The sequence below is a fragment of the Phyllostomus hastatus genome, unplaced genomic scaffold (assembly GCF_019186645.2).
Source record: "Phyllostomus hastatus isolate PE091 unplaced genomic scaffold, TTU_PhHast_1.1 phas_contig_843, whole genome shotgun sequence".
NCBI lineage: Eukaryota > Metazoa > Chordata > Mammalia > Chiroptera > Phyllostomidae > Phyllostomus > Phyllostomus hastatus.
The window spans coordinates 12628-39320 of NW_025333971.1; the positions used below are offsets into that span (position 1 = coordinate 12628).

Consider the following 26693-nt stretch of genomic DNA (forward strand, 5'->3'; position numbering starts at 1 on the left):
GCAGTCCTGTGGGGGCTTCGCAGCACTGTGTCCAAAGCCCCTCTGTCTACACAAACTGTAGAGACATTAGCCTGCAGAGGCCCCCCGACTCCAGGAGCTCACAGGGCTCCCCTCAGTCACAGGGCTCTTCTGAGTGTCAGTCCAGATGGAGGGTTTGGGGGAGGACCCTTGGAAAGGAATCGGACCTGAAGTGTGTGGGGTGCCCTTCTCCTCTTCAGCTTCCTCAGTTGCCACCCCAAGGCCCCTCCCTGACCCATCTCCACCAGCCCAGACCTGCTGCCCCCTCCCCAGCTGCCAAGCAGGGTTATTGGGCTGAAGCAAAAGGTCCGGGGGAGGATCACCTGCCTGTGGAAGGTCCCCTGAGCTTGGACAGAGCCCTGGAAGTGTTTGTAGATATAATGCATACAACAATGACAAGGTAAGTAGGTGAGCTACATGTTTATATGGTTCCTACATGTCCCTGCAAGTGGAAACTTACTAAACCTCACTAGGCTGGGTTGAGTTGGTGATGTGTGAGAATATGGAGAACAGCCACTTAAGGAGCATTGAAAGATGTATAGATAACACACCTACAGAGAAATTAAAATGGAATACTGAAAACATTCTCTAAAGCCAAGGAAAGGGAAGAGAAAGAAAAAGATGAACAAATAATAAAGGGACAAATAGAAAACTAAAACAAATAAAATAAAAAACCTAAATAGTAATCTTATAAGTGATTACATTATCTCTAAAGGGTCTAAACACAATAATTAAAAGACACAGATTGTCAGACTGGTTGATTTGAAAATATCAAACAAGACCTTACTATATGCTGTCTATAAGAAATTCCCTTGAAATACAATGATGTAAAAAGGTTAAAAGTAAAAGAACAGACCTGACTGGTGTAGCTCAGTGGATTGAGTGCCAGCCTGGGAACCCAAGGGTTACCAGTTTGATTCCCAGTCAGGGCACCTGCCTGGGTTGTGGGCCAGATCCCCAGTAGGAGGCACTCAAGAGGCAACCACACATTGATGCTTTCCTCCCTCTCTTCCTCCCTCCCTTCCCCTCTCTCTAAAAATAAAGAAATAAAACCTTTAAAAAATATATTATAAAACAAGTAAAAGAATGAGCAACTTGGCTAAACCTTGAAAACGTTGTGCTAAGGGAAATAATCCAGACACAAAAGGCCACCTGTTGTAAGATTCCATTTATACGAACTGCACAGAATCAGCAGACTCCTAGAGGCAGCACACAGCATAGACACTACCCACAGGTGGTTATGAGGGGGCTCGAGAGTTAGTGTTGATTGGGTACCAGTTTCTGTTTGAGACGATGCAAAGGTTCTGAAAATAAACAGTGTGGACCGTTGCCTAACATGGCGTATTACTTAACATCACTGAGCTGTACACTTGAATAGTGGCCAAAAGGTACATTTTGTATTATGTGTATCTTTCTACATTGACAGAAGAGAAAAATGCTAAAGAAAGATGTTTGTACCATGCAAACACGTATCAAAAGAAAATGTAAGTGGCTGAATTTATTTGCTGTCACAAATCACCACAAACTTTGTGGCTTGAAACAATACAAATTTATTATCTTATAATTCTGGGGGGTGAAAAGTCAAAAGTCAGAGTCTCTGGTGTAAAGTCAAAGAATAAGGAGATATTTACCTAATTTATCTTGGTCCAGAACCAGAAATCAGAAGTGCAATTGATTGCTATGGACTGGACATGTATCCAGTGATACTGGAAAAGTCCTGTTTAATTTGAGTAATACATCTTCATATTACTTTGAATGTTATATGCAAACCACTGTTTAATCTCTGAGTGATGCATTATCAGACCTATCTACTCCATGTTTATAATTTCATTTTATTTAGTTGGTTGGTACCTCCAGGGCTCTGTTAAATAGAAGAGGTCATAAGGACAGTACTGGGATCATTCCCAGGTATAGAGAGCAGGAGTTCAAGGCTTTAACTTTAAGAAAGATGTCTAGTGTTGATTGTTAAACATGCCTTGATAAAATAAGAAATCCCCTTTTATTGCTGATGAATTTGTGTTTTCACTGTGAATTGTTGGTTCGTTTTATCAAAGGCTTTCTCCGCGTCTGTTGAGGTGAGAATTTTTTACTTGTTCCCATAATGGGTTGGATTATATTGATTTTTAAATTAAATTTATTGGGATGACATTGGTTGATAAGATTATACGGATTTCAGGTGTACAATTTTATGACCCATCATCTGTATATTACATTGTGATTATTTTCAAATTATTTCAAGCTTCTCTACCCTCCCCCCAAAACCCAAAAAACAGAAAACCCAAGTTAGTCATGATATATTGTTTTTTATTAAATTATTAAAATATGTATCTATTGCTGAATCTTATTTGTGATACTTTTAGTGGTCTTCATCTAAGTTCACGAGAATATTCTCCCCAGTGCTTTTCCATTTTGTAGTCTTCTCAGGTTTTGGAGTCAATATTTTCCAGGCTGACAGAATGTGTTGGGGTGTGCTTCTTTTTCTGCTCTCAGGAAATGTTTGTGTAACTTTGGGGTGTGTGAATGTGTTTGCATGTTATAAATGCAGAAGCACTGGGAAGAAATCCCCAACAAGCCTGGTGAATTGAAACATTTATATGTTGCAAAATGATGACCACAGTAGCATTAGCTAACACCTCCTTCCTGTTACAGAGTTGCCATTTCTTTTTGTGGTGACAACCGTTTGTGATCTACTGTCTTAGCAACACTCAAAAATATGATACAGTGTTAGTAGCTACAGTCACCATGCTGTACATTACAGCCCTGGAATTTGTCAGTCTTTTAGCTGGAAGTTTGTACCTTTTAACCAATACCTGCCCGTTTCTCCTTCCCTCACTGCTGGTAACTCACACTCTACTCTTTGTTTCTATCATTTTGAGTTTTTTCTATTCCACAGTGTTCAGTTATAAGACAGTTTCTCATTACAAAGCCAATGTATTTAATGTACACATAAGGTGATACAAAATTTCTATTAATCCTTATGTCTAATAAATTGTCCACTGGAAGGGGTCCATTTTAACTACATGTTCTAATACATTGGTATCAAATTGTTTATAGTGTTCTGTTATCTATTTAAAGTCTGTAAGACCTATAATGCTGTCCTGATAGAGGTGACAAGTGTCTTCTCTCTTTGTCCTGTGGCCGTTGTAGTAGACTTTGTAAGTGTGATTGATGTTTTCAGAACGAAGTCTTTTGGTTTTGTTGCCTTTTGTCTATTTCTGTTCATTTTCATTAGTATCCATTCATTATTATGTCTCTCCTTCTACTGCCATTTATAATAATTTGCTATTCTTTCTCTAAATTCTTCTTTATTGAATTTATTGGCATGACTTTGTTAATAAAAATTATGCAGGTTTCAGGTGTACAATTCTATAGTACTTGATAAAATAAATTAGGTCATTTATTTCAGGCTTTTATTTTCTAACATAATTGTTCATGCTTCTTAATTTTCTTCTTTTATATGTTTGGTGTATAATATTTATGTTATCATTATTTTAAACATTCTCTCACTTCCTCTCAATAATCAGTTAACACACTGATTATTGATAAGGCTATTGCTTTGACTACAAAATGTTTGGATGCCATTTATCTTCAACTGCAAAATCAGTTGAAACTGCTGGGGGTCCATGTCAGGTCTCCAGGCTGACTGGGGTCACTAGCTGAGTGTCCTTAGGGGGGCAGCTCCTGTGCCTTCTGGGGTCCCTGCAGGCTCTCTCCCTGGAGTGTGGGGTCTGGGTCCTTCCTTGGCTAGTGGGTGGCCAGAGAAGCATACACACTGGGCTCATCTGGGGGCTCCTCTGACGGGGAGGAAGGGGGTACACTTGTCTCCTCTCTGACGGCCAAGTGAGTCAGCTGGGCGTAGGTCACATCCTGGGGGGCAGCAGAGGCAGCAGCCTGGAGCAGGGGGACAGTGAGAGGGGTGAAAGGTGGTTAAGGTTGGGGAAGCCTGGGGTCTGGAAAGGACGGGACCCACTTGACTGTCAGTCATTTTTTGCTTCTCTGCTCTTCATGGCCAGCAATCCCCATGATAAAGAGGAAGGTGAGGAGGCCATTCCCTGCCTGAGCCTCGATGTTGAGTGAGTCACCTAGGAACATGTCACTCCCTCAGAGTCATCATGGGTCCTGTTCTGCTGCAGAGAGACAGTGAGACAGAACCAGTGTATCCTTCACCCCACAGTTGAAACCCTCCATTCACGTGTCCACATGGTGTCAGAGTGATGGCTTAAACTTCAGATCAGATGAGTTCACTCTCCTGATGGAGTCTGCAGGGACTCCCTCAGCCTTGAAACTCCTGGTGCTTCTACGGATCTGACTATTAACCTACTGCTCTGTCTCTTGCTCATTCAGGTCCAGCCACAGGGCCCATCTGGCTGAAGCAGCAGGTCCTGCCTCAGGACCTTTGCACCTGCTGTTTTCTCTGTTCTCTCCCCTTACCACACACCTCCCCCTGCTCTTGCCTCATTCTCCTTCACAGCACTTGGCTCTCCAGGAGGCCATCTGCCTGTCTGCAGGTGTCTCCCTCACCCACAGGTGAACTGGAGGAGGGTGGGGACAAGCTGCTCAGAGCTGCACCGTGGCGCCGACATAGAGACTATAACCAGTGAGCTCCTGCCACAGCTGCTGTGTGAGTGAGTGACAGGACCCTTGGACCTGCAGGTCATTCAGTCATTCATGCCTCCTCCTGAGACCTGGGGCTGCACAGGGACAGAGAATGAGAAGCCAGCACAGGGGACCACCCAGGAAGGGTCATCAGGACACAAGAAAGCTGGGGGAGTGAGTGACAGCAGGATGACCTGGTGCCCAGAAGGACAGGTCAGTGTAGGTGCTACTGTGATACAAGGGGGGTAGAGAGGGAAGTGACCATTGGAGTGAAATGGGCAACAGGAAGGTCCTTGGTGTGCTGGACAGGAGCAGGGGTCTCACCTGAGAGTCCAGCTCCATGCCCTCCCCAGGATGAGGGTCCTTCATGGCAGCATCTGCTGGGACAGAATGGGGTGTGTCTCCTGGCAGTGTCCCTGGGATCTCAGGGCTGCAAACCCACCTGCTCCCAGATGGGTCACTAACCCAGGGATGAGGTGAGGGTCCAGGTCAGGGTGTGTAGATTTCAGTCCCTCTTACCCCTAACCCCCACACCCTCCCATGGTTCCCCCTCCCCCATGGCCTCCTGAAATCCTTGTGCCCCCTCCCCATGGCAGCTGTCCCTTCCTCTCACAGAGGGGCTCTTCCTGGGCATCTGCAGCTGGGCTGGAGCTGGGGGAGGAGACAAGGGAATTTGAGGCAGTGCAGGGCCTTGGGCAGGGGTCAGGGGTCTTCAAGGCAGGAATTACCTGGTCCGCAGGCCTCTATCCTTGGGCTCTTGGTCTGTGGTTCCTGCAAGAGATTGGATGTCAGGCTCTCCCTGGGCTGGTCAAGAGGGACACTCTCAGCCCTGGTTGGGTACAGACCCCTCCCTGTGTGATTCCAGAGGAAAGAAGGAACCTTAACATATTTGTGCATACATTTCATGTTTAAGGAGACTGAAAATGATGAAAGATCACCTCACATTTGTACATCTGTGCTGATGTTCAGTGTTTCCTTTCTAGAATTTTTTATTCATTTATTTTTAGACAGAGGGGAAGGAAGGGAGAGAGGGAGAGAAACACCAATGAGTGGCTGCCTCCAACACAGCTCACTGATGGGGACCCAACTCACAACCCACGCATGTGCCCTGACCAGGAATGGAACCGGTGACTGGTTTACAGGCCAGTGCTCAATCCACTGAGACGCATCAGCCATGGCCCTTAACAATTTCTGATGTGAGATTCTGGAGAAATCTGTTTCTCAGATGACCTTCCCCATCTATTTGTTTTCCTGCGGCAGGTGGTCTGAGCCCTCTGTCCCGTGGCCCAGGTCACCCCATTTCCTACTCACCCAACATCCTGCCTTTGCTTTGATGCTGGTGTCGGAGGAAGAGGAAGAGGAGGAGGAAGAGCAGCAGGACGAGGGCCACTGAGACCCCAATCAGCACGTTCCAGTACCATTGGAGACCCTGAGCTGGAGTGACATCATGAATGAGCCAAAGGTGCCATTTCATGAGCACCTACTGTGTGCAAGGCATGTGATGTGGTCTGTCCTTCAACCCCTCTAACCTCACAGCCCTCCTGCACCAGGCATGGCTGACACGCCACCCAGTTCACTGTGGCTCAAGGGGTTAGCCACGTGCTCCAAGTCATTCAGCCTGGCTGGGGCAGGACTGGGACTGGACCCCAAGATGTGGGTTCCCTGTGCTGTCCTCCTGCTGTCCCCAGGTGGACACCAGCTCTGAGCTCTCGGCTCCTCATCTGCAGGGGTCTGTCCTGTTTCACCTGTACCTGAGGGTCCTTCCTTAATACCTGTCCTCAGCACAGCAGGGACACAGGAGGAATAGGGGTGTGTGGTGAACCCTGATTCCCACTTTGAATGGTTTGGCTGGGCTGGGGCCCTGTCTTCCTGAGCTCTGTGAGTCCCCTCGTGTCACCTAATGTCACTGCAGACCTGTGAGCAGGAGGGGACCAGGGATGAACAGACATGAACCTGACACTTAGAGAAGAGAATGGATTCTGGGCCCCACAGCAGGAGCGCAGAGCCGGGACCTGAACCAGGTCTCACTCCAGCTCTTGTTCCCTGCTCTGAGCTGAGCACCTGAGCTGAGGGAAAGGACTTATGTTCCTAGACCTTGTCTTGCCTGTCCCTCCCTGTACAGTGTCACCATCCCTGCTACAGAGGGGATGGTTCCCATAACACCCCATCCTGGGGGGCTTCCCTGGGAAACTCCCTCCAAGGAAGTGAGAGTCAGACTGAAAGGCAATCTAAGCTCTGGGCCATGTTTCTCTCCTTTGACACTTGGAGACACTGAGGCACAGAGAGGGGAAGGGTGTGTCTAAGTCAGAATCACCAGAGGAGCCTGAACTTGCACAGGACTCAGCCCCTGCCCCCCCCCCTGGACACACCTACCACCTCCCCACAGAGACCCTCACTTACTGCTCTGTGGGTCTGTCTCTGAGTCAGGGAGGGGCCGACCATCAGAGATTTGTAGAAATTCAGGATGGGGGGTGTGTGGTGGTGACCAACTTCTCTCCACTTGAACCTGGCTCCTCCCCCAGCCTGGGCCCATTGTGCTTGTCTACCATGCCCGCCATTTCGTTCACCTGCCAGCCTCAGAGCCCTGGCACTCCTGTGGTTCTGGCATCTCTGTGTGACTCCCAGGCCCCTGACAAAGTCTCCACCCTAAGTGTTTGGGGGTCACAAGACCCCCTGATGGACCCTTAGAACTTCCCTGGGAAGCTCTGTGCTCCCTCTGAGCAGAGTTCTCAGGGACTCACCAGCTTTGGGGATGGGCCCTGTGGCTGGGGACCTGGGGTCTCCAGAGGGTCCTGGGAATGAGGACGGACTGGTGTGAGGGTGTGGGACTGACTTTGGGTTCAGCAGAGCACCTGGAGTCTTCCTGTGAACCTGCTCTATAGCCTCTCAAGATATGCCTTTGGCCCACCTACCACCTTTGATCCCAGGTGAGAGGGCGGGGTGGACAGGTATAGCAGGGTCCCTAAGAGCCAGAGGTACTGTTGGTAAGAATCCCTAGAGCCATCTCCCTCCATTTTCAGCCCATATCTCTTCTGGACACAGGGCCCTGAGACAGTAGCTCAGAAAGCAGGGTTTGGGGTTCCTTACCTGAGACCAGGAGCTCCAGGGGGTCACTGGGCTGTGACAGCAGGTAGGGGGAGGTGCTGTGCGAGCTGTAGCACCTGTAGGTTCCCCCATGGGCTGAGGTCACAGGACCCAGGGAGAACTGTGCTTGGTGCTGCTGAGCTCGGGACTGTGATCTCAGACGCAGGGGGGGATCGGCTGCCCCCTCCTTGGCCAGAAGGAAAGTGTCTTTCCAGCTCTGTGACTGACACAGCAGGGTCACGTTCTCTCCTGAGGCCACTGTGGGGCCTGGCTGTACAGTGAGGAAGGGTCGATAATGGAGCCATCCTAGAGAGGGGTGTGGGTAAGGGGCTGTCACCACCTAATTCTGACCTGAGAGTCACAGGCTATTTTTCGAGGACCCTTTTCTCTGTCTGTCTCTGTTTTCTGTGAGTCTCCTGCTCGCTTCTCCAAACCCCTGGTCTGTCTCCTTCCCACTCTGGGGACCCCACACTCCTTGTCCTGCCCATCACCACCTGAAACCCCCAGCAGGGTCTAAGCAGACTCTGGGTCCATACTGAACCCACTGGCTCCTCACCTGCCACCAGGATGTCCAGGGGGTCACTGGGGGCCGACCACTCAGAGGAGAGGTTGTGTCCACCGTAGCACCTGTACTGGCCCCCGTGAATACTGCTCACAGTGCCCAGGGGGAAGCTGGCCTGAGAGAGCCCAGCCTGGGGCTGCAGGACAGAGCTTTGGGGGAGGTCCTGTCCCCCCTCCTTGGACAGAACAAATCTGTCATAGCTGATGTCAGAGCGACACTGGAGGGTCAGGTTCTGTCCAGAGGCCACAATGGGGCCCTGCTGGCTCAGGAGGGAGGGCTTCCCTGAGCCACCTGCAGGGACCAGACAGGAGTGACAGGGCTGCTCCTCTCAAGAACCCTCGTCCTGGACTGGCCCCCAGGTCCCACTGTCTCTCTGTGTGTCTCTGGCTCAGGAGCCCCTGTGCTCCCCCCATAGTACCTCCCACATGGGGTTCCCCTCCCTGCACATACCCCAGTAACCTGTCTGGAGACTCAATGCACACAAAAGGCAAAATAAAGCTTTTTTTTTACCTGGAATCACCAACTCCAGGGGGTCACTGGGCCATGACCACACCTGGGGTCTGTTCCTGTTATATCCATAGCATCTGAATGTCCACCTGTGGCTGCAGGTCACTGGGCCTACTGGGAGCAGGACCTGGACCTGCCCACCTAGGTCTACCTGTGAGTCCAGGGTCCAGGAGAGCCTGTCTTCTCCTCCCTTAGTCAGAATGAACCTGTCAAATGCCACCCGTGAGCCACACTGGAGGGTCACATTCCCTCCTGAGGTCACAACAGGGCTGGGCAGGGCTGAGACCCTGGGTTTGCTGTAGTAGGATCCTAGGAGAGATGGAGGCAGCATGTGAAATGTGGCTCACTCCTGCCTCATCTCCCCCAGGGCTGGGCAGTGAGGGGTAGATCCCCTGAGAGTATCCCTCTTCCCGAAGGGCACAGCCTGAGTTTGAGACCCCTGAGTGTCCTGTCACCTGTCACCACCAGCTCCAGGGGGTCACTGCGCTCTGACCAGGCACCTTGGCTGAGATAGTAACACTGATATGTCCCTGCAGTGTGTTCTGTCATGCGTGCAATGAGGAACTTGGTCTTGTTCCTGGGATCTGGTGGGATCTTTCTGTCGCAGAGTACAGGCCTGCCCTCTTTATCCAGACGGAACTCCTGGGCCTGCAGGGTCCCCCTGACAACAGATGGTCACGGGGCTGAATTGAGGTATCATAGGGCCTGGCTCAGCCCATAGGGTGGGTTTGGGGAGGGTCCCTGGAAGAAAATCAGAACCTGAGTCACAAGTCCTTTCCACCCCGTGTTGTGATCACAGCCCAGGACCTTCCTTGATGATCCCCCATCCAGTAAAATTAGAACTTCTGTTTTCCATCCCCAGCTGCCTGATGGGGAAACACCTTGTCCTTTATGTGGAGAGGGTACTGAGACCCCAGGACACACTCACCTGCCTGTACATGGGGTTTTCGAGCCCATGCTCAGCCCTGCAAGAGAGTCTCTGTGAGAAATTTGCCCTGAATCCTGAGCAGAACCCTCCTCCCTAGGAACCTCCTGAGTCCTGAGGTCCTGACAGAGCAGGGCTTCCCCTCCTTTCCCACATCTCACCAAGACACAGCAGGGCCATGAGGGTGGTGGGCATGGTGTCTCCTCTCTGCACCCAGTCCTGTAGAAGGGAGAAATTAGGGTGTCCTGAGGGTGATAGACACGCAGGGCATGGTCACTGGGAAGTTGGCCGTCTCTGTCCTGGAGTTGTCATGTCAGCAGCCCCTTAGGAAGGGGGACAGTGTCTCCCAAGGAGTCCACCTCTCATTCTTATGTTGGAGGAAGAAATAGACCCAGAGCCTCCTGACGGCCCTTGCAGGTGAGGTGATCCAGGGCACGTCCTTCCAGGTCAGAGCCTCCCCGCAAGGGACCCGTTTATCCTCTGCTGGCTTTCAGTGCCTCCTTGTGGGTCCTCCACATGGACAGTGGGCACCCAGGCCCTGGAGACACTTCAGAAAGGCAGGGGTCCCTGTACCTGCAGAGCTCAGATCAGCAGAGACACGGTCTCCTCCTCACTCTGCAGTTCAGGCGAATGTCACTGTGACAATGAGCTCAAAGAACAGAGATAGAGAAATAGGGGAAGGAAACACACCCTTCCCCTGGCCCCAGAGTGAGGCTTTCTTTCTATCCCAGTCACCCTCACTGAGTTCTCATTTTTTCTGAGCAACAGCACCCACTCACCTTCCTGGGGACAAACCTAAGTGATCCCTGCGCACTCAGTGCCCCCTTGTATCCTGGTTCAAGCCTCCTCCTTGTCCTGTGATCCTACCTTCAAACTTCAGGGGACATTGACTTGGCTTAGAGTCCCGACTTTTACTTAAACCAGATATTTACTTAAATACTCATCATCTAATGTCCATGTGTCCTTGAGAGGTAAAGTCCTGTCTCTGCCTCAGTCTCCTCATCTGGATCATGTCACAAAGCCCAGTCCCACAGTGGCTGTGGGTCAGTGGTGCTGGTTCATGGGAGGGAGACTTCTATTTCCAGACAAGAGGAGGGCATGAGTGGGCTGGGACATGAGAGGATCAAGGTGTCCATGGTCAAGAGCAAGATTGTAGCACCCACTTGAGACCTTGTCTGCTCTGATTCCAAGCACAACTACTCACAATAGCTCTACATTGTGTAGGCACAGACATGTCTATGAGAGAGATGAAAGATCCACAAATGGAGGGGGAACCACAGTGGTGAACAGAGACGTTTCAGTAGAGAACATCGGTTTCATGATGGCCCAAGTGACTGGGACCATCCATGAGTGATAGGGAGGAAATTCCCCTCCTGAGTGGACAGAGAAGGACCCCAACTCCTCACAAGAAGGGAGTCAGAAAGCAGTTGAAGGCTGCATGTGTGGTCCCTGCTCCTTGTTTCTGAGTGGGCTCTGGGGTGTCTCTGTCCATTCCCCCAAGTTCATGGTCAACAGTGACCCGTCTGTCTTCTGTGTCCTGAAACACATTGAATCCAGTATGTCAGCCATGGGTGTCTTTCCTGTGTGTGCGTGTGTGTGCGTGTGTGTGTGTGTGTGTGTGTGTGTGTGTGTGTGTGGCTCCCATTGGAGCAGCCCAGGTAGGCAAAATGGTGAGCAGGTGCTGAGCCTGAGAGAGTAAATGGCCTGGGGCAGGGGCAGCTGCCAAGGCCCCTGGTCAGCCTGACTCCCAAGACAGCTGGGAGAATCTTTGGGAAACCAAAGGTGGGAGGGGAGAGACTCCTACAAGACTGGACAGTGGAGAAATCCTAAGGATGACTGACAGTGCTATGGACGCTGTCTACTGACAGTAGTGACTGTGATACCCAACGAAAGAGAGTCAGTGGGAAAGATAAGAGCAATGGAAGAAGATCACGTGTAAATATATCAAAAATAAAGGGAGGATTCAATGATTTGAGCCAGGGATATGAATTGTTTTACAGAAGAATATACAGAGTTAGAAATCTGACAGATGAACAACCCAATAGATGGACACATTAAAACAACCATTCCCATCATGGAAGAGACAGAGCTGAAGGTGCAGTTATGAAAGTGGAGGACGATATTGAGGAAATTTCTAGAATGCAGCATAGGGACACCAGAAGTGTGGACAGAAGCTACCAGGGGCTAGAATGAGGAGGGCCAGTGTCACACTGATTGTGTCAAATGGAAAGAAGTGGGAATGACATTTAGTAACAGCTCCAGAGAAACTATATAAATATTCAAGCAATTTACTGAGACATGGAAAAGACCAGCTGGTGAGAGGGGGCATGTGTAAAAAAAATAAAACCTGTGTCTTTCTTCATTTGTGGTAAATGAAGAAGTTGGAGGTTAAATAACAACACAAAGACATAATCGACACTAAACTGTACACTTTAAAATGGCAAATTTTAGTCCCTATATGGTAGCTCAGTTGGTTAGAGCATCGTCCCAGTATACCAAGGTTGTGGGCTCAATTCCCAGCCAGGGCACACACAAGAAGCAACTGATGAATGCTCAATGAATAGAACAATGAGTCTATGTTTCTCTCTCTCTCTTTCTCTCTCCCTCTCTCTCTCTCTTTCCTATAACTGTTGGGGGGGGAATGGAGAAAACTCTACTTGAACAATAATTTGAAAAGTTAAAACAATCAAATCAAATAAATAAAAAGGAAAAATTTTTATTTTTATTTTTTAACTTTTTAAACATATTTTATTGATTATACTATTATAATTGTCCCATTTACCCCCTTGACTCTCCTCCACCCTGCACACCCCCTCCCACCCACATTCCCCCTCTTTAGTTCATGTCCATGTGTCATAAGTTCTTTAGCTTCTACATTTTCCATATTATTCTTGCCCTCCCCCTGTCTATTTTCTACCCACCATCTATGCTACTATTCTCTGTACCTTCCCCCCTCCTTCCAACTCCCTTGTTGCTAAGCCTCCATGTGGTCTCCATTTCTGTGGTTCTGTTCCTGTTCTAGTTATTTGCTCAGTTTGTTTTTGTTTTTGTTTTAGGTGTGGTTGTTAATAATTGTGAGTTTGCTGTCATTTTACTGTTCATAGTTTTTATCTTCTTTTTCTTAGATAAGTCCCTTGAACATTTCATAAAATAAGGGCTTGGTGATGATGCACTCCTTTAAGTTTACTTTATCTGAGAAGCACTTTATCTGCCCTTCCATTCTAAATGAAAGCTTGGCTGGATAGAGCAATCTTGGATGTAGGTCCTTGCCTTCCATGACTTGGAGTACTTCTTTCCAGCCCCTTCTGGCCTGCAAGGTCTCTTTTGAGAAATCAGCTGACAGTCTGATGGGAATTCCTTTGTAGGTTAGTGTCTCCTTATCTCTTGCTGCTTCTAGGATTCTGTCCTTCAGTTTTACTTTGGCTAATGTAATTATGATGTGCATTTGGTGTGTTCCTCCTTGGGTCCAACTTCTGTGGGACTCTTTGAGCTTCCTGAACTTCCTGAAGTCTATTTTTTTTTGCCACTTTGGGAGAGTTCTCCTTCATTATTTGTTCAAATAACCCTTCCTCTTGTTGCTCTCCCTCTTCTCCTCCTGGTACCCCTGTAATTCTGATGTTGGAATGTTTAAAGATGTCCCAAAGGTTCCTAAGCCTCTCCTTATTTTTTTCCTGATTTCTTATTTCTCCATTCTTTTCTGTTTGATTGCTTCTCTCTTCTTTCTGGTCTACTCCATCGATTTGGGTCCCAGTTTCCTTCCCATCACTATTGGTTCCCTGTGCATTTTCCTTCATTTCACTTAGCGTAGCCTCCATTTTTTCATCTAATTTGTGACCACATTGAACCAATTCTGTGAGCATCCTGATCACCAGTGCTTTGAACTGTGCATCTGATAGGTTGGCTGTCTCTTGGCCGCTTAGTTGTATTTGCTGTGGAGCTTTGATCTGTTGTTTTGTTGGGGCCATTTCTCTGGTCTTGTTGCACCTATTATGTATGAGGGGCAGAGCCTTAGATGTTCACCAGGGTGGGACAACCCAGTCACTGGGTTCTGAAGCTGTATGTGGGAGCCGGATTTGAGAGGGAACAATGGCACTTGCTTTCCTCTCCGTGGGATTTTAGTGCATTCCGCCATTTTCCCCCAAGCTAACTGGGCCTTTCTGGTGCTAATTTTCATGTGGGTGGGCTGGTGTACATTCTAGGGCCCTGTGGGTCTCTCCAATGCACTCTCCTGTGAGCCTGGGAGTCTCTCCCTGCACCTCAGCCCCCATAGGTGTTTTCAATCAGTGTCCCAAGGTTCAATATCCCTGCGCTTGGACCGTGGGTTGCGTGGTGTGTCTCACTGCCCAATTTTGCCCGGTTTATCTGTGTGCAAATGTGAGACTGCCCAGTCAGCCCCACATTTCCGCCGCCTTTCAGGTAGTTCCTCATTTCACAATTGCCACCTCATTGGTTCTGCCAGTTGCCCACACACCCAGGGTCGGCCTGTTGTGGTCTTGCGCCCGGGATGCCTTACTCACCTGGTGCCACTGCTTTTTTGTGCTTTGATCCCTCTCCACTTGGCTGCCAAACTCTGCCCTTCCTACTGGTCTGCATGAATGTGTATATTTTAACTCCTTGGTTGTCCAACTTCCATACAGTTCAATTTTCTGTCAGATCTGGTTGTTATCTTGTTTCTAAATTGTTGCTAACCTTATTTTGGTTGTGGGAGGAGGCACAGTGTGTCTACCTATGCCTCCATCTAGGCCAGGAAAATGAAAAATATTTTAATCAGTTAATTTTTCTATGTCAATTTCAGCTCAAATGGCTAAGTGTCCTGAATTACTTCCTAGAGGAAGTGCACATCACCATAGTGACAAGCTCGCTGGGGCTGAACTTCCTCATAGCAAAGAAGACACCAGAACTCAGTGGGGACATACCTTTCAGGAGCAGATTGTCAGTGAAGATTGTGCACTGAGCCCCGTTAGCTTTAAGGGACAAAGTGAATGTGTCAGCCAGGCCAGTCCCTAAGTGGGAGCCTGTGTCTCCTCCCAACCCCCACCCAGAGAGTTGGTGTCTCCAGAAGAAAGAATAGATTTTTGGGGAGAGAGCCTTAACCACAGGGGACGTTCTCTCTGAGGAGTTCAATCACACACTTTAACTGAAATAAGAAAGTGTTTCCTAGTTCCTTGATAAAGCCAATGAGACTGAAATAAGGCCTTTCCAGAGAAACAAGTTTTTTGATATTTTCATCTTTTCACAGTTGATAAAAGGAATAAAATTTAGTGATGTAATTCATTTAGAAGAATAAAGACACTGAACTGTAGAAAGTGAGATGCCACAGTGAAGGAAAACAACAAAAACAAAACTAAAAAACAAATGCTTAATATCTGTCATATGATTCACAAACTTCCATAACATTTGATGTCAACTGTATTGAGAAATAAAACTTATTTATAAAAGAAAGAAAGGAGGTCACGTGCTACATGGATGTATCTGGAGGACAAGGGAAATAAACAATCACAAACCTGCAAAACAAAACAAAAACCACACACACTTTTATCAACCACATGAGAATTACAGCTAAACTACAGAAAAACCATTATTCAGAACTTCCTGCATTCTAGCTGAACAGAAGTCCCAGCTAGGGCATCATTTTGGATTTATCTCCTGTGGGCTTAATCTCTGTGATGTCAGTTCATTGATTTATTAAAACAGATTGCAGGCTGTGCAGTGAGTGGATGGACACTCCATACAAACATCAAGGCAGGTGTAATTAGAAAAAAAGGAAAATGTACTCCCTGAAAGTACAGGGAGGTATGGACGTGACCATGCCATGTGGGATCAATGCTAATTTAGTTGAAATGGGGAAAGGTAGGAACCAGTCATATGACTCAGCAATGGTCGGGTGGAGAGCAGAAGTGTCCAGACCTTGTCCCCCCTGCATATGACCAACAAGTCCCTCCACCTGCAGTGCACTGCAGACAGGTCACGAGACATGGCCCAGATTATCTTCCAGAACCTTCTGGGCATATGAATTAATTTCCAAGGTTCCTTTATCTCTGTGTTCAGGTCCTGGTGGCAGCCTGGGCCATTCTCTCACTGTCTCGAGCCTGAAATAGCAGCACCCCGAGGACCACCAGGACCAAGCCAGCCACACCCATGCGGATGAGATTGCCCACTGTGAAGTCTTGGGGGTGGGAGTCTAGGAAATGTGAAGAAAGAGGTCACAGAGGTTACAGCAGACACATCCCCCTGGATCTGAGATGCCCACCCAGCACACCTGTCTCCCCCTGAGAGATGGGATCCTCTGCACCAGACCCACAACTGAGGATTCTCCTACTCACCACTCTTGTTATCTGGGCTGTTGTGTGATGGGCTGATGGTGTTGGCTCCTCCTTGAAAACCATAAAGAAGTGGGTAGATGAGGAGTTGATCCCACTCAAGCCAATTGTCCTCAAAGCTCTCAAGTGTCTCATGACTTGAGGCTTCCAGCACCTTCCCGAACTGTTTCTCTGCTATGAGGGTCCTTTCTGCTGCCATGGGCCCTACTGGTCCACTGGGGACTTCTGAGTGCAGACTTTGCTCCTGAGGCCCTTTGGGACATAGTTTGGCTTTGCCCCAAGAATTCAGGTTTGGTGAGAAATGTGGTCTCTCATTACAGAACAGAGACATTCTTCTAATCCCCCGAATCTCTGTGGGAGACTGAACCATCCAAGCTCATTCTTCTGGAGCTGAGAGTGTATATTTATTCAGCAGCTGAGCACTCAGGGTCCATGGGTTGGTCTCATCTATACACACAGACATATATGGGGTACTCAAACAATTCTTGAGGTCTAAGTATAGATAATTTTATGAATAAAACTTCAAAATACATCTGAAGTTAAAAGTAAATGTTTGAGAGCATACTTTAAAAAACCTCTTAATAAGGGGAGGTGGGAGGGGATAATGGGGGCGGGGGAAGGGTTTTCAGAACAACTGTAAACAACACTTGGAGAACTCCAAGGAGGGGTGGAAGCAGGGGATGGAAGTGGGGATGGCGGGTGGTGGGGGGTGAGTGGATGGGAGTAAGTGCAGACAACTGTAATTGAACAACAATACAAGTATTTCTAAAAGAACCTCTTAATAATAAATGGTTATTTTCATAATAAATGGGCAAATTTAACATAATCACGGTTAAATAAGAGCAGAATTTCCTTTCTGAAGGCAGAAGTGTTTATAACTCAAATTTATACATGCACGTATTGCCTGAAAGTTCACAGAAAGGAGCAGGAACAGAAAAGGGCGACCAGAACCATGGAGCAGACAGGGGACCCTCAGTGTGGGCGGGAGCCCAGCTCTTCCTGAACCTGGCACATCCCCTCCTCACTCTCAGGTGAGCACCTGAGTGCTGGAGGCTCCAGGTGAGCCCAGGAGCCAGGCCCCAGGGCTGTGGGAGAAGCTGCTGTCTCTGTAAGAGGGTCCAGTGGCAGCCAGCACACCAGGGGGCTCAGACTCTGAGATGAAGATGCAAGGGATGAGTGGGGGAGGGGATCTGTCCTCTCTGCTCAGTCTAATCACCTTTCTCCTCACTTCTCACACATCTCACTCCTCCCTCCTGCTGTTTCTCTGCTGAGATTCAGAAAAGGGGGCTCAGGGGTGGAAAGGCCTGTCTCTTTCCACCTTTCAGGGGTTGGACCCCCTCTGTGGAACCTCCTTCACTCTTCATTTATTTCTGTCCCCAAATCTCCTAGGGATAGGGCCCTGAGGTGGACTAGCACAGAAATAACAGGGTCAGAGGCTTCTCACCTGAGACTAGGAACTCCAGAGGGTCACTGGGCTCTGACAACCAGTAGGGGAAGGTGGTGACTGAGGTGTAGCATGTGTAGGTCCCCCCATGGGCTGAGGTCACAGGACCCATGGAGAACTCTGCCTGATGCTCTGAGCTTGGGACTGTGATCTGAGATGCAGCAGAGGACTGGCTGCCCCACCTTGGTCAGAAGGAAAGTGTCCCTCTGGCTCTGTGACTGACACAGCAGGGTCACCTTCTCTCCTGAGGCCACTGTGGGGCATGGCTGCACAGTGAGGGAGGGTCTGTCATGGTGCTGTCCTATAGAGAGGGGGGTGGGTGAGGTGCTATTACCACCTGGTTCTGACCTGAGAGTCACCAGGCCCCTTTCTGAGGACCCTCCTCTCTGTCTGCTTTCTCTGTGTCTCCCCCTTTGCCCTTTTCCCCTGCCCCTTTGTCTCTTACCCTCCCTGGGGACCCTACACCCCTTGTCCTGGCCATCAGCACCTGAGACCCCCAGAGGGCCTGAGCAGGCTCTGGGTCCCTGACTGAACCCACTGGCTCCTCTCCTGCCATCAGAATTTCCAGAGGGTCACTAGGGCCTGGCCACTCAGAGGCGAGCTTGTGTCCACCATAGCAACTGTACTAGCCACCATGGAAGCTGTTCACAGTGCTCAGGGGGAAGCTGGCCTGAGAAAGCCCAGTCTAGGGCTGCAGGAAAGTGATCTGGGGGAGGTCCTGTCCCCTTTCCTTGAAGAGAATGAATCTGTCATACAGGAGGTCCGAGACACACTCCAGAGTCAATCTTTGACATCATGAATGAGCCAAAGGTGCCATTTCATGAGCACCTACTGTGTGCAAGGCATGTGCTGTGGTCTGTCCTTCAGCTCCTCTAACCTCACAGCCCTCCTGCACCACCCAGTCCACTGTGGCTCAAGGGGTTAGCCACGTGCTCCAAGTCATTTAGCCTGGCTGAGGCAGGACTGGGACTGGACCCCAGGATGTGGGTTCCCTGTGCTGTCCTCCTGCTGTCCCCAGGTGGACACCAGCTCTGAGCTCTCGGCTCCTCATCTGCAGGGGTCTGTCCTATTTCACCTGTACCTGAGGGTCCTTCCTTAATACCTGTCCTCAGCACAGCAGGGACACAGGAGGGATAGGGGTGTGTGGTGAACCGTGATTCCCTCTTTGAATGGTTTGGCTGGGCTGGGGGCCCTGTCTTCCTGAGCTCTGTGAGTCCCCTCGTGTCACCTAATGTCACTGCAGACCTGTGAGCAGGAGGGGGCCAGGGATGAACAGACATGAACCTGACACTTAGAGAAGAGAATGGATTCTGGGCCCCACAGCAGGAGCAGCAGAGCCTAGACCTGAACCAGGTCTCACTCCAGCTCTTGTTACCTGCTCTGAGCTGAGCACCTGAGCTGAGGGAAAGGACTTATGTTCCTAGACCTTGTCTTGCCTGTCCCTCCCTGTACAGTGTCACCATCCCTGCTACAGAGGGGATGGTTCCCATAACACCCCATCCTGGGGGGGGCTTCCCTGGGAAACTCCCTCCAAGGAAGTGAGAGTCAGACTGAAAGGCAATCTAAGCTCTGGGCCATGTTTCTCTCCTTTGACACTTGGAGACACTGAGGCACAGAGAGGGGAAGGGTGTGTCTAAGTCAGAATCACCAGAGGAGCCTGAACTTGCACAGGACTCAGCCCCTGCCCCCCTGGACACACCTACCACCTCCCCACAGAGACCCTCACTTACTGCTCTGTGGGTCTGTCTCTGAGTCAGGGAGGGGCCGACCATCAGAGATTTGTAGAAATTCAGGATGGGGGTGTGTGGTGGTGACCAACTTCTCTCCACTTGAACCTGGCTCCTCCTCCAGCCTGGGCCCATTGTGCTTGTCTACCATGCCCGCCATTTCGTTCACCTGCCAGCCTCAGAGCCCTGGCACTCCTGTGGTTCTGGCATCTCTGTGTGACTCCCAGGCCCCTGACAAAGTCTCCACCCTAAGTGTTTGGGGGTCACAAGACCCCCTGATGGACCCTTAGAACTTCCCTGGGAAGCTCTGTGCTCCCTCTGAGCAGAGTTCTCAGGGACTCACCAGCTTTGGGGATGGGCCCTGTGGCTGGGGGCCTGGGGTCTCCAGAGGGTCCTGGGAATGAGGACGGACTGGTGTGAGGGTGTGGGACTGACTTTGGGTTCAGCAGAGCACCTGGAGTCTTCCTGTGAACCTGCTCTATAGCCTCTCAAGATATGCCTTTGGCCCACCTACCACCTTTGATCCCAGGTGAGAGGGCGGGGGTGGACAGGTATAGCAGGGTCCCTAAGAGCCAGAGGTACTGTTGGTAAGAATCCCCTAGAGCCATCTCCCTCCATTTTCAGCCCATATCTCTTCTGGACACAGGGCCCTGAGACAGTAGCTCAGAAAGCAGGGTTTGGGGTTCCTTACCTGAGACCAGGAGCTCCAGGGGGGTCACTGGGCTGTGACAGCAGGTAGGGGGAGGTGCTGTGCGAGCTGTAGCACCTGTAGGTTCCCCCATGGGCTGAGGTCACAGGACCCAGGGAGAACTGTGCTTGGTGCTGCTGAGCTCGGGACTGTGATCTCAGACGCAGGGGGGGATCGGCTGCCCCCTCCTTGGCCAGAAGGAAAGTGTCCCTCCAGCTCTGTGACTGACACAGCAGGGTCACGTTCTCTCCTGAGGCCACTGTGGGGCCTGGCTGTACAGTGAGGAAGGGTCGATAATGGAGCCATCCTAGAGAGGGGTGTGGGTAAGGGGGCTGTCACCACCTAATTCTGACCTGAGAGTCACAGGCTATTTTTCGAGGACCCTTTTCTCTGTCTGTCTCTGTTTTCTGTGAGTCTCCTGCTCGCTTCTCCAAACCCCTGGTCTGTCTCCTTCCCACTCTGGGGGACCCCCACACTCCTTGTCCTGCCCATCACCACCTGAAACCCCCAGCAGGGTCTAAGCAGACTCTGGGTCCATACTGAACCCACTGGCTCCTCACCTGCCACCAGGATGTCCAGGGGGTCACTGGGGGCCGACCACTCAGAGGAGAGGTTGTGTCCACCGTAGCACCTGTACTGGCCCCCGTGAATACTGCTCACAGTGCCCAGGGGAAGCTGGCCTGAGAGAGCCCAGCCTGGGGCTGCAGGACAGAGCTTTGGGGAGGTCCTGTCCCCCCTCCTTGGACAGAACAAATCTGTCATAGCTGATGTCAGAGCGACACTGGAGGGTCAGGTTCTGTCCAGAGGCCACAATGGGGCCCTGCTGGCTCAGGAGGGAGGGCTTCCCTGAGCCACCTGCAGGGACCAGACAGGAGTGACAGGGCTGCTCCTCTCAAGAACCCTCGTCCTGGACTGGCCCCCAGGTCCCACTGTCTCTCTGTGTGTCTCTGGCTCAGGAGCCCCTGTGCTCCCCCCATAGTACCTCCCACATGGGGTTCCCCTCCCTGCACATACCCCAGTAACCTGTCTGGAGACTCAATGCACACAAAAAGGCAAAATAAAGCTTTTTTTTTACCTGGAATCACCAACTCCAGGGGGTCACTGGGCCATGACCACACCTGGGGTCTGTTCCTGTTATATCCATAGCATCTGAATGTCCACCTGTGGCTGCAGGTCACTGGGCCTACTGGGAACATGGCCTGGACCTGCCCACCTGGGTCTCCCTGTGAGTTCATGGCCCAGGAGAGCCTGTCTTCTCCTTCCTTAGTCAGAACGAACCTGTCAAATCCCTTCCATGAGCCACACTGGAGGGTCACATTCCCTCCTGAGGTCACAACAGGGCTGGGCAGGGCTGAGACCCTGGGTTTGCTGTAGTAGAATCCTAGGAGAGATGGAGGCAGCATGTGAAATGTGGCTCACTCCTGCCTCATCTCCCCCAGGGCTGGGCAGTGAGGGGTAGATCCCCTGAGAGTATCCCTCTTCCCAAGGGCACAGCCTGAGTTTGAGACCCCTGAGTGTCCTGTCACCTGTCACCACCAGCTCCAGGGGGTCACTGCGCTCTGACCAGGCACCTTGGCTGAGATAGTAACACTGATATGTCCCTGCAGTGTGTTCTGTCATGCGTGCAATGAGGAACTTGGTCTTGTTCCTGGGATCTGGTGGGATCTTTCTGTCGCAGAGTACAGGCCTGCCCTCTTTATCCAGACGGAACTCCTGGGCCTGCAGGGTCCCCTGACACCAGATGGTCACGGGGCTGAATTGAGGTATCACAGGGCCTGGCTCAGCCCATAGGGTGGGTTTGGGGAGAGTCCCTGGAAGAAAATCAGAACCTGTGTCACAAGTCCTTTCCACCCCGTGTTGTGATCACAGCCCAGGACCTTCCTTGATGATCCCCCATCCAGTAAAATTAGAACTTCTGTTTTCCATCCCCAGCTGCCTGATGGGGAAACACCTTGTCCTTTATGTGGAGAGGGTACTGAGACCCCAGGACACACTCACCTGCCTGTACATGGGGTTTTCGAGCCCATGCTCAGCCCTGCAAGAGAGTCTCTGTGAGAAATTTGCCCTGAATCCTGAGCAGAACCCTCCTCCCTAGGAACCTCCTGAGTCCTGAGGTCCTGACAGAGCAGGGCTTCCCCTCCCCCCTCACATCTCACCAAGACACAGCAGGGCCATGAGGGTGGAGGGCATGGTGTCTCCTCTCTGCACCCAGTCCTGTAGAAGGGAGAGATTAGGGTGTCCTGAGGGTGATAGACACGCAGGGCATGGTCACTGGGAAGTTGGCCGTCTCTGTCCTGGAGTTGTCATGTCAGCAGCCCCTTAGGAAGGGGGACAGTGTCTCCCAAGGAGTCCACCTCTCATTCTTATGTTGGAGGAAGAAATAGACCCAGAGCCTCCTGAGACAACCCTTGCAGGTGCCGTGATCGAGGGCACGTCCTTCCAGCTCAGAGCCTCCCACCAAAGGACCCGTTTATCTTCTGCCGGCTTTCAGTACCTCCTTGTGGGTCCTCCACATGGACAATGGGCACCCAGGCCCTGGAGACACTTCAGGAAGACGGGGGTCCCTGTGCCTGCAGAGCTCAGATCAGCAGAGACACGGTCTCTTCCTCGCTGTGCAGTTCAGGCGAATGTCACTGTGACAATGAGCTCAAAGAACAGAGATAGAGAAATAGGGGAAGGAAACACACCCTTCCCCTGGCCCCAGAGTGAGGCTTTCTTTCTATCCCAGTCACCCTCACTGAGTTCTCATTTTTTCTGAGCAACAGCACCCACTCACCTTCCTGGGGACAAACCTGAGTGATCCCTGCGCACTCAGTGCCCCTTGTATCCTGGTTCAAGCCTCCTCCTTGTCCTGTGATCCTACCTTCAAACTTCAGGGGACATTGACTTGGCTTAGAGTCCCGACTTTTACTTAAACCAGATATTTACTTAAATACTCATCATCTAATGTCCATGTGCCCTTGAGAGGTAAAGTCCTGTCTCTGCCTCAGTCTCCTCATCTGGATCATGTCACAAAGCCCAGTCCCACAATGGCTGTGGGTCAGTGGTGCTGGTTCATGGGAGGGAGACTTCTATTTCCAGAGAAGAGGAGGACATGAGTGGGCTGGGACATGAGAGGATCAAGGTGTCCAGGGTCAAGAGCAAGATTGTAGCACCCACTCGAGACCTTGTCTGCTCTGAATTCCAAGCACAACTACTCACAATAGCTCTACATTATGTAGGCACAGACATGTCTATGAGAGAGATGAAAGATCCACAAATGGAGAGGGAACCACAGTGGAGAACAGAGACGTTTCAGTAGAGAACATCAGTTTCATGATAGCCCAAGTGACTGGGACCACCATCCATGAGTGATAGGGAGGAAATTCCCCTCCTGAGTGGACAGAGAAGGACCCCAACTCCTCACAAGAAGGGAGTCAGAAAGCAGTTGAAGGCTGCATGTGTGGTCCCTGCTCCTTGTTTCTGAGTGGGCTCTGGGGTGTCTCTGTCCATTCCCCCAAGTTCATGGTCAACAGTGACCCGTCTGTCTTCTGTGTCCTGAAACACATTGAATCCAGTATGTCAGCCATGGGTGTCTTTCCTGTGTGTGCGTGTGTGTGCGTGTGTGTGTGTGTGTGTGTGTGTGTGTGTGGCTCCCATTGGAGCAGCCCAGGTAGGCAAAATGGTGAGCAGGTGCTGAGCCTGAGAGAGTAAATGGCCTGGGGCAGGGGCAGCTGCCAAGGCCCCTGGTCAGCCTGACTCCCAAGACAGCTGGGAGAATCTTTGGGAAACCAAAGGTGGGAGGGAGAGACTCCTACAAGACTGGACAGTGGAGAAATCCTAAGGATGACTGACAGTGCTATGGACGCTGTCTACTGACAGTAGTGACTGTGATACCCAACGAAAGAGAGTCAGTGGGAAAGATAAGAGCAATGGAAGAAGATCACGTGTAAATATATCAAAAATAAAGGGAGGATTCAATGATTTGAGCCAGGGATATGAATTGTTTTACAGAAGAATATACAGAGTTAGAAATCTGACAGATGAACAACCCAATAGATGGACACATTAAAACAACCATTCCCATCATGGAAGAGACAGAGCTGAAGGTGCAGTTATGAAAGTGGAGGACGATATTGAGGAAATTTCTAGAATGCAGCATAGGGACACCAGAAGTGTGGACAGAAGCTACCAGGGGCTAGAATGAGGAGGGCCAGTGTCACACTGATTGTGTCAAATGGAAAGAAGTGGGAATGACATTTAGTAACAGCTCCAGAGAAACTATATAAATATTCAAGCAATTTACTGAGACATGGAAAAGACCAGCTGGTGAGAGGGGGCATGTGTAAAAAAAATAAAACCTGTGTCTTTCTTCATTTGTGGTAAATGAAGAAGTTGGAGGTTAAATAACAACACAAAGACATAATCGACACTAAACTGTACACTTTAAAATGGCAAATTTTAGTCCCTATATGGTAGCTCAGTTGGTTAGAGCATCGTCCCAGTATACCAAGGTTGTGGGCTCAATTCCCAGCCAGGGCACACACAAGAAGCAACTGATGAATGCTCAATGAATAGAACAATGAGTCTATGTTTCTCTCTCTCTCTTTCTCTCTCCCTCTCTCTCTCTCTTTCCTATAACTGTTGGGGGGGGGAATGGAGAAAACTCTACTTGAACAATAATTTGAAAAGTTAAAACAATCAAATCAAATAAATAAAAAGGAAAAATTTTTATTTTTATTTTTTAACTTTTTAATATATTTTATTGATTATACTATTATAGTTGTCCCATTTACCCCCTTGACTCTCCTCCACCCTGCACACCCCTCCCACCCACATTCCCCCTCTTTAGTTCATGTCCATGTGTCATAAGTTCTTTAGCTTCTACATTTTCCATATTATTCTTGCCCTCCCCCTGTCTATTTTCTACCCACCATCTATGCTACTATTCTCTGTACCTTCCCCCCTCCTTCCAACTCCCTTGTTGCTAAGCCTCCATGTGGTCTCCATTTCTGTGGTTCTGTTCCTGTTCTAGTTATTTGCTCAGTTTGTTTTTGTTTTTGTTTTAGGTGTGGTTGTTAATAATTGTGAGTTTGCTGTCATTTTACTGTTCATAGTTTTTATCTTCTTTTTCTTAGATAAGTCCCTTGAACATTTCATAAAATAAGGGCTTGGTGATGATGCACTCCTTTAAGTTTACTTTATCTGAGAAGCACTTTATCTGCCCTTCCATTCTAAATGAAAGCTTGGCTGGATAGAGCAATCTTGGATGTAGGTCCTTGCCTTCCATGACTTGGAGTACTTCTTTCCAGCCCCTTCTGGCCTGCAAGGTCTCTTTTGAGAAATCAGCTGACAGTCTGATGGGAATTCCTTTGTAGGTTAGTGTCTCCTTATCTCTTGCTGCTTCTAGGATTCTGTCCTTCAGTTTTACTTTGGCTAATGTAATTATGATGTGCATTGGTGTGTTCCTCCTTGGGTCCAACTTCTGTGGGACTCTTTGAGCTTCCTGAACTTCCTGAAGTCTATTTTTTTTTGCCACTTTGGGAGAGTTCTCCTTCATTATTTGTTCAAATAACCCTTCCTCTTGTTGCTCTCCCTCTTCTCCTCCTGGTACCCCTGTAATTCTGATGTTGGAATGTTTAAAGATGTCCCAAAGGTTCCTAAGCCTCTCCTTATTTTTTTCCTGATTTCTTATTTCTCCATTCTTTTCTGTTTGATTGCTTCTCTCTTCTTTCTGGTCTACTCCATCGATTTGGGTCCCAGTTTCCTTCCCATCACTATTGGTTCCCTGTGCATTTTCCTTCATTTCACTTAGCGTAGCCTCCATTTTTTCATCTAATTTGTGACCACATTGAACCAATTCTGTGAGCATCCTGATCACCAGTGCTTTGAACTGTGCATCTGATAGGTTGGCTGTCTCTTGGCCGCTTAGTTGTATTTGCTGTGGAGCTTTGATCTGTTGTTTTGTTGGGGCCATTTCTCTGGTCTTGTTGCACCTATTATGTATGAGGGGCAGAGCCTTAGATGTTCACCAGGGTGGGACAACCCAGTCACTGGGTTCTGAAGCTGTATGTGGGAGCCGGATTTGAGAGGGAACAATGGCACTTGCTTTCCTCTCCGTGGGATTTTAGTGCATTCCGCCATTTTCCCCCAAGCTAACTGGGCCTTTCTGGTGCTAATTTTCATGTGGGTGGGCTGGTGTACATTCTAGGGCCCTGTGGGTCTCTCCAATGCACTCTCCTGTGAGCCTGGGAGTCTCTCCCTGCACCTCAGCCCCCATAGGTGTTTTCAATCAGTGTCCCAAGGTTCAATATCCCTGCGCTTGGACCGTGGGTTGCGTGGTGTGTCTCACTGCCCAATTTTGCCCGGTTTATCTGTGTGCAAATGTGAGACTGCCCAGTCAGCCCCCACATTTCCGCCGCCTTTCAGGCAGTTCCTCATTTCACAATTGCCACCTCATTGGTTCTGCCAGTTGCCCACACACCCAGGGTCGGCCTGTTGTGGTCTTGCGCCCGGGATGCCTTACTCACCTGGTGCCACTGCTTTTTTGTGCTTTGATCCCTCTCCACTTGGCTGCCAAACTCTGCCCTTCCTACTGGTCTGCATGAATGTGTATATTTTAACTCCTTGGTTGTCCAACTTCCATACAGTTCAATTTTCTGTCAGATCTGGTTGTTATCTTGTTTCTAAATTGTTGCTAACCTTATTTTGGTTGTGGGAGGAGGCACAGTGTGTCTACCTATGCCTCCATCTAGGCCAGGAAAATGAAAAATATTTTAATCAGTTAATTTTTCTATGTCAATTTCAGCTCAAATGGCTAAGTGTCCTGAATTACTTCCTAGA

The 26693-nt window shown here is 49.6% G+C and overlaps 1 protein-coding gene and 1 pseudogene across 1 annotated transcript; both read right to left on the minus strand.

Annotated features, from left to right (window-relative positions):
* Window positions 1–2364: 2364 nt before the first annotated feature.
* LOC123826699 (leukocyte immunoglobulin-like receptor subfamily B member 3) lies at window positions 2365–9422 on the minus strand. The gene is made up of 8 exons (XM_045850707.1): window positions 9223–9422; window positions 8771–9076; window positions 8255–8551; window positions 7702–8004; window positions 5926–6048; window positions 5343–5385; window positions 4939–4991; window positions 2365–3909 (listed from the first exon to the last, which is right to left on the minus strand). The coding sequence occupies exons 1-8, from the start codon at window positions 9314–9316 to the stop codon at window positions 3797–3799; spliced, it is 1332 nt and encodes a 443-aa protein (XP_045706663.1). The 5' UTR covers window positions 9317–9422; the 3' UTR covers window positions 2365–3796.
* A 6222-nt stretch (window positions 9423–15644) lies between these two features.
* LOC123826698 lies at window positions 15645–22500 on the minus strand (annotated as a pseudogene).
* Between the last annotated feature and the right edge of the window lie 4193 nt (window positions 22501–26693).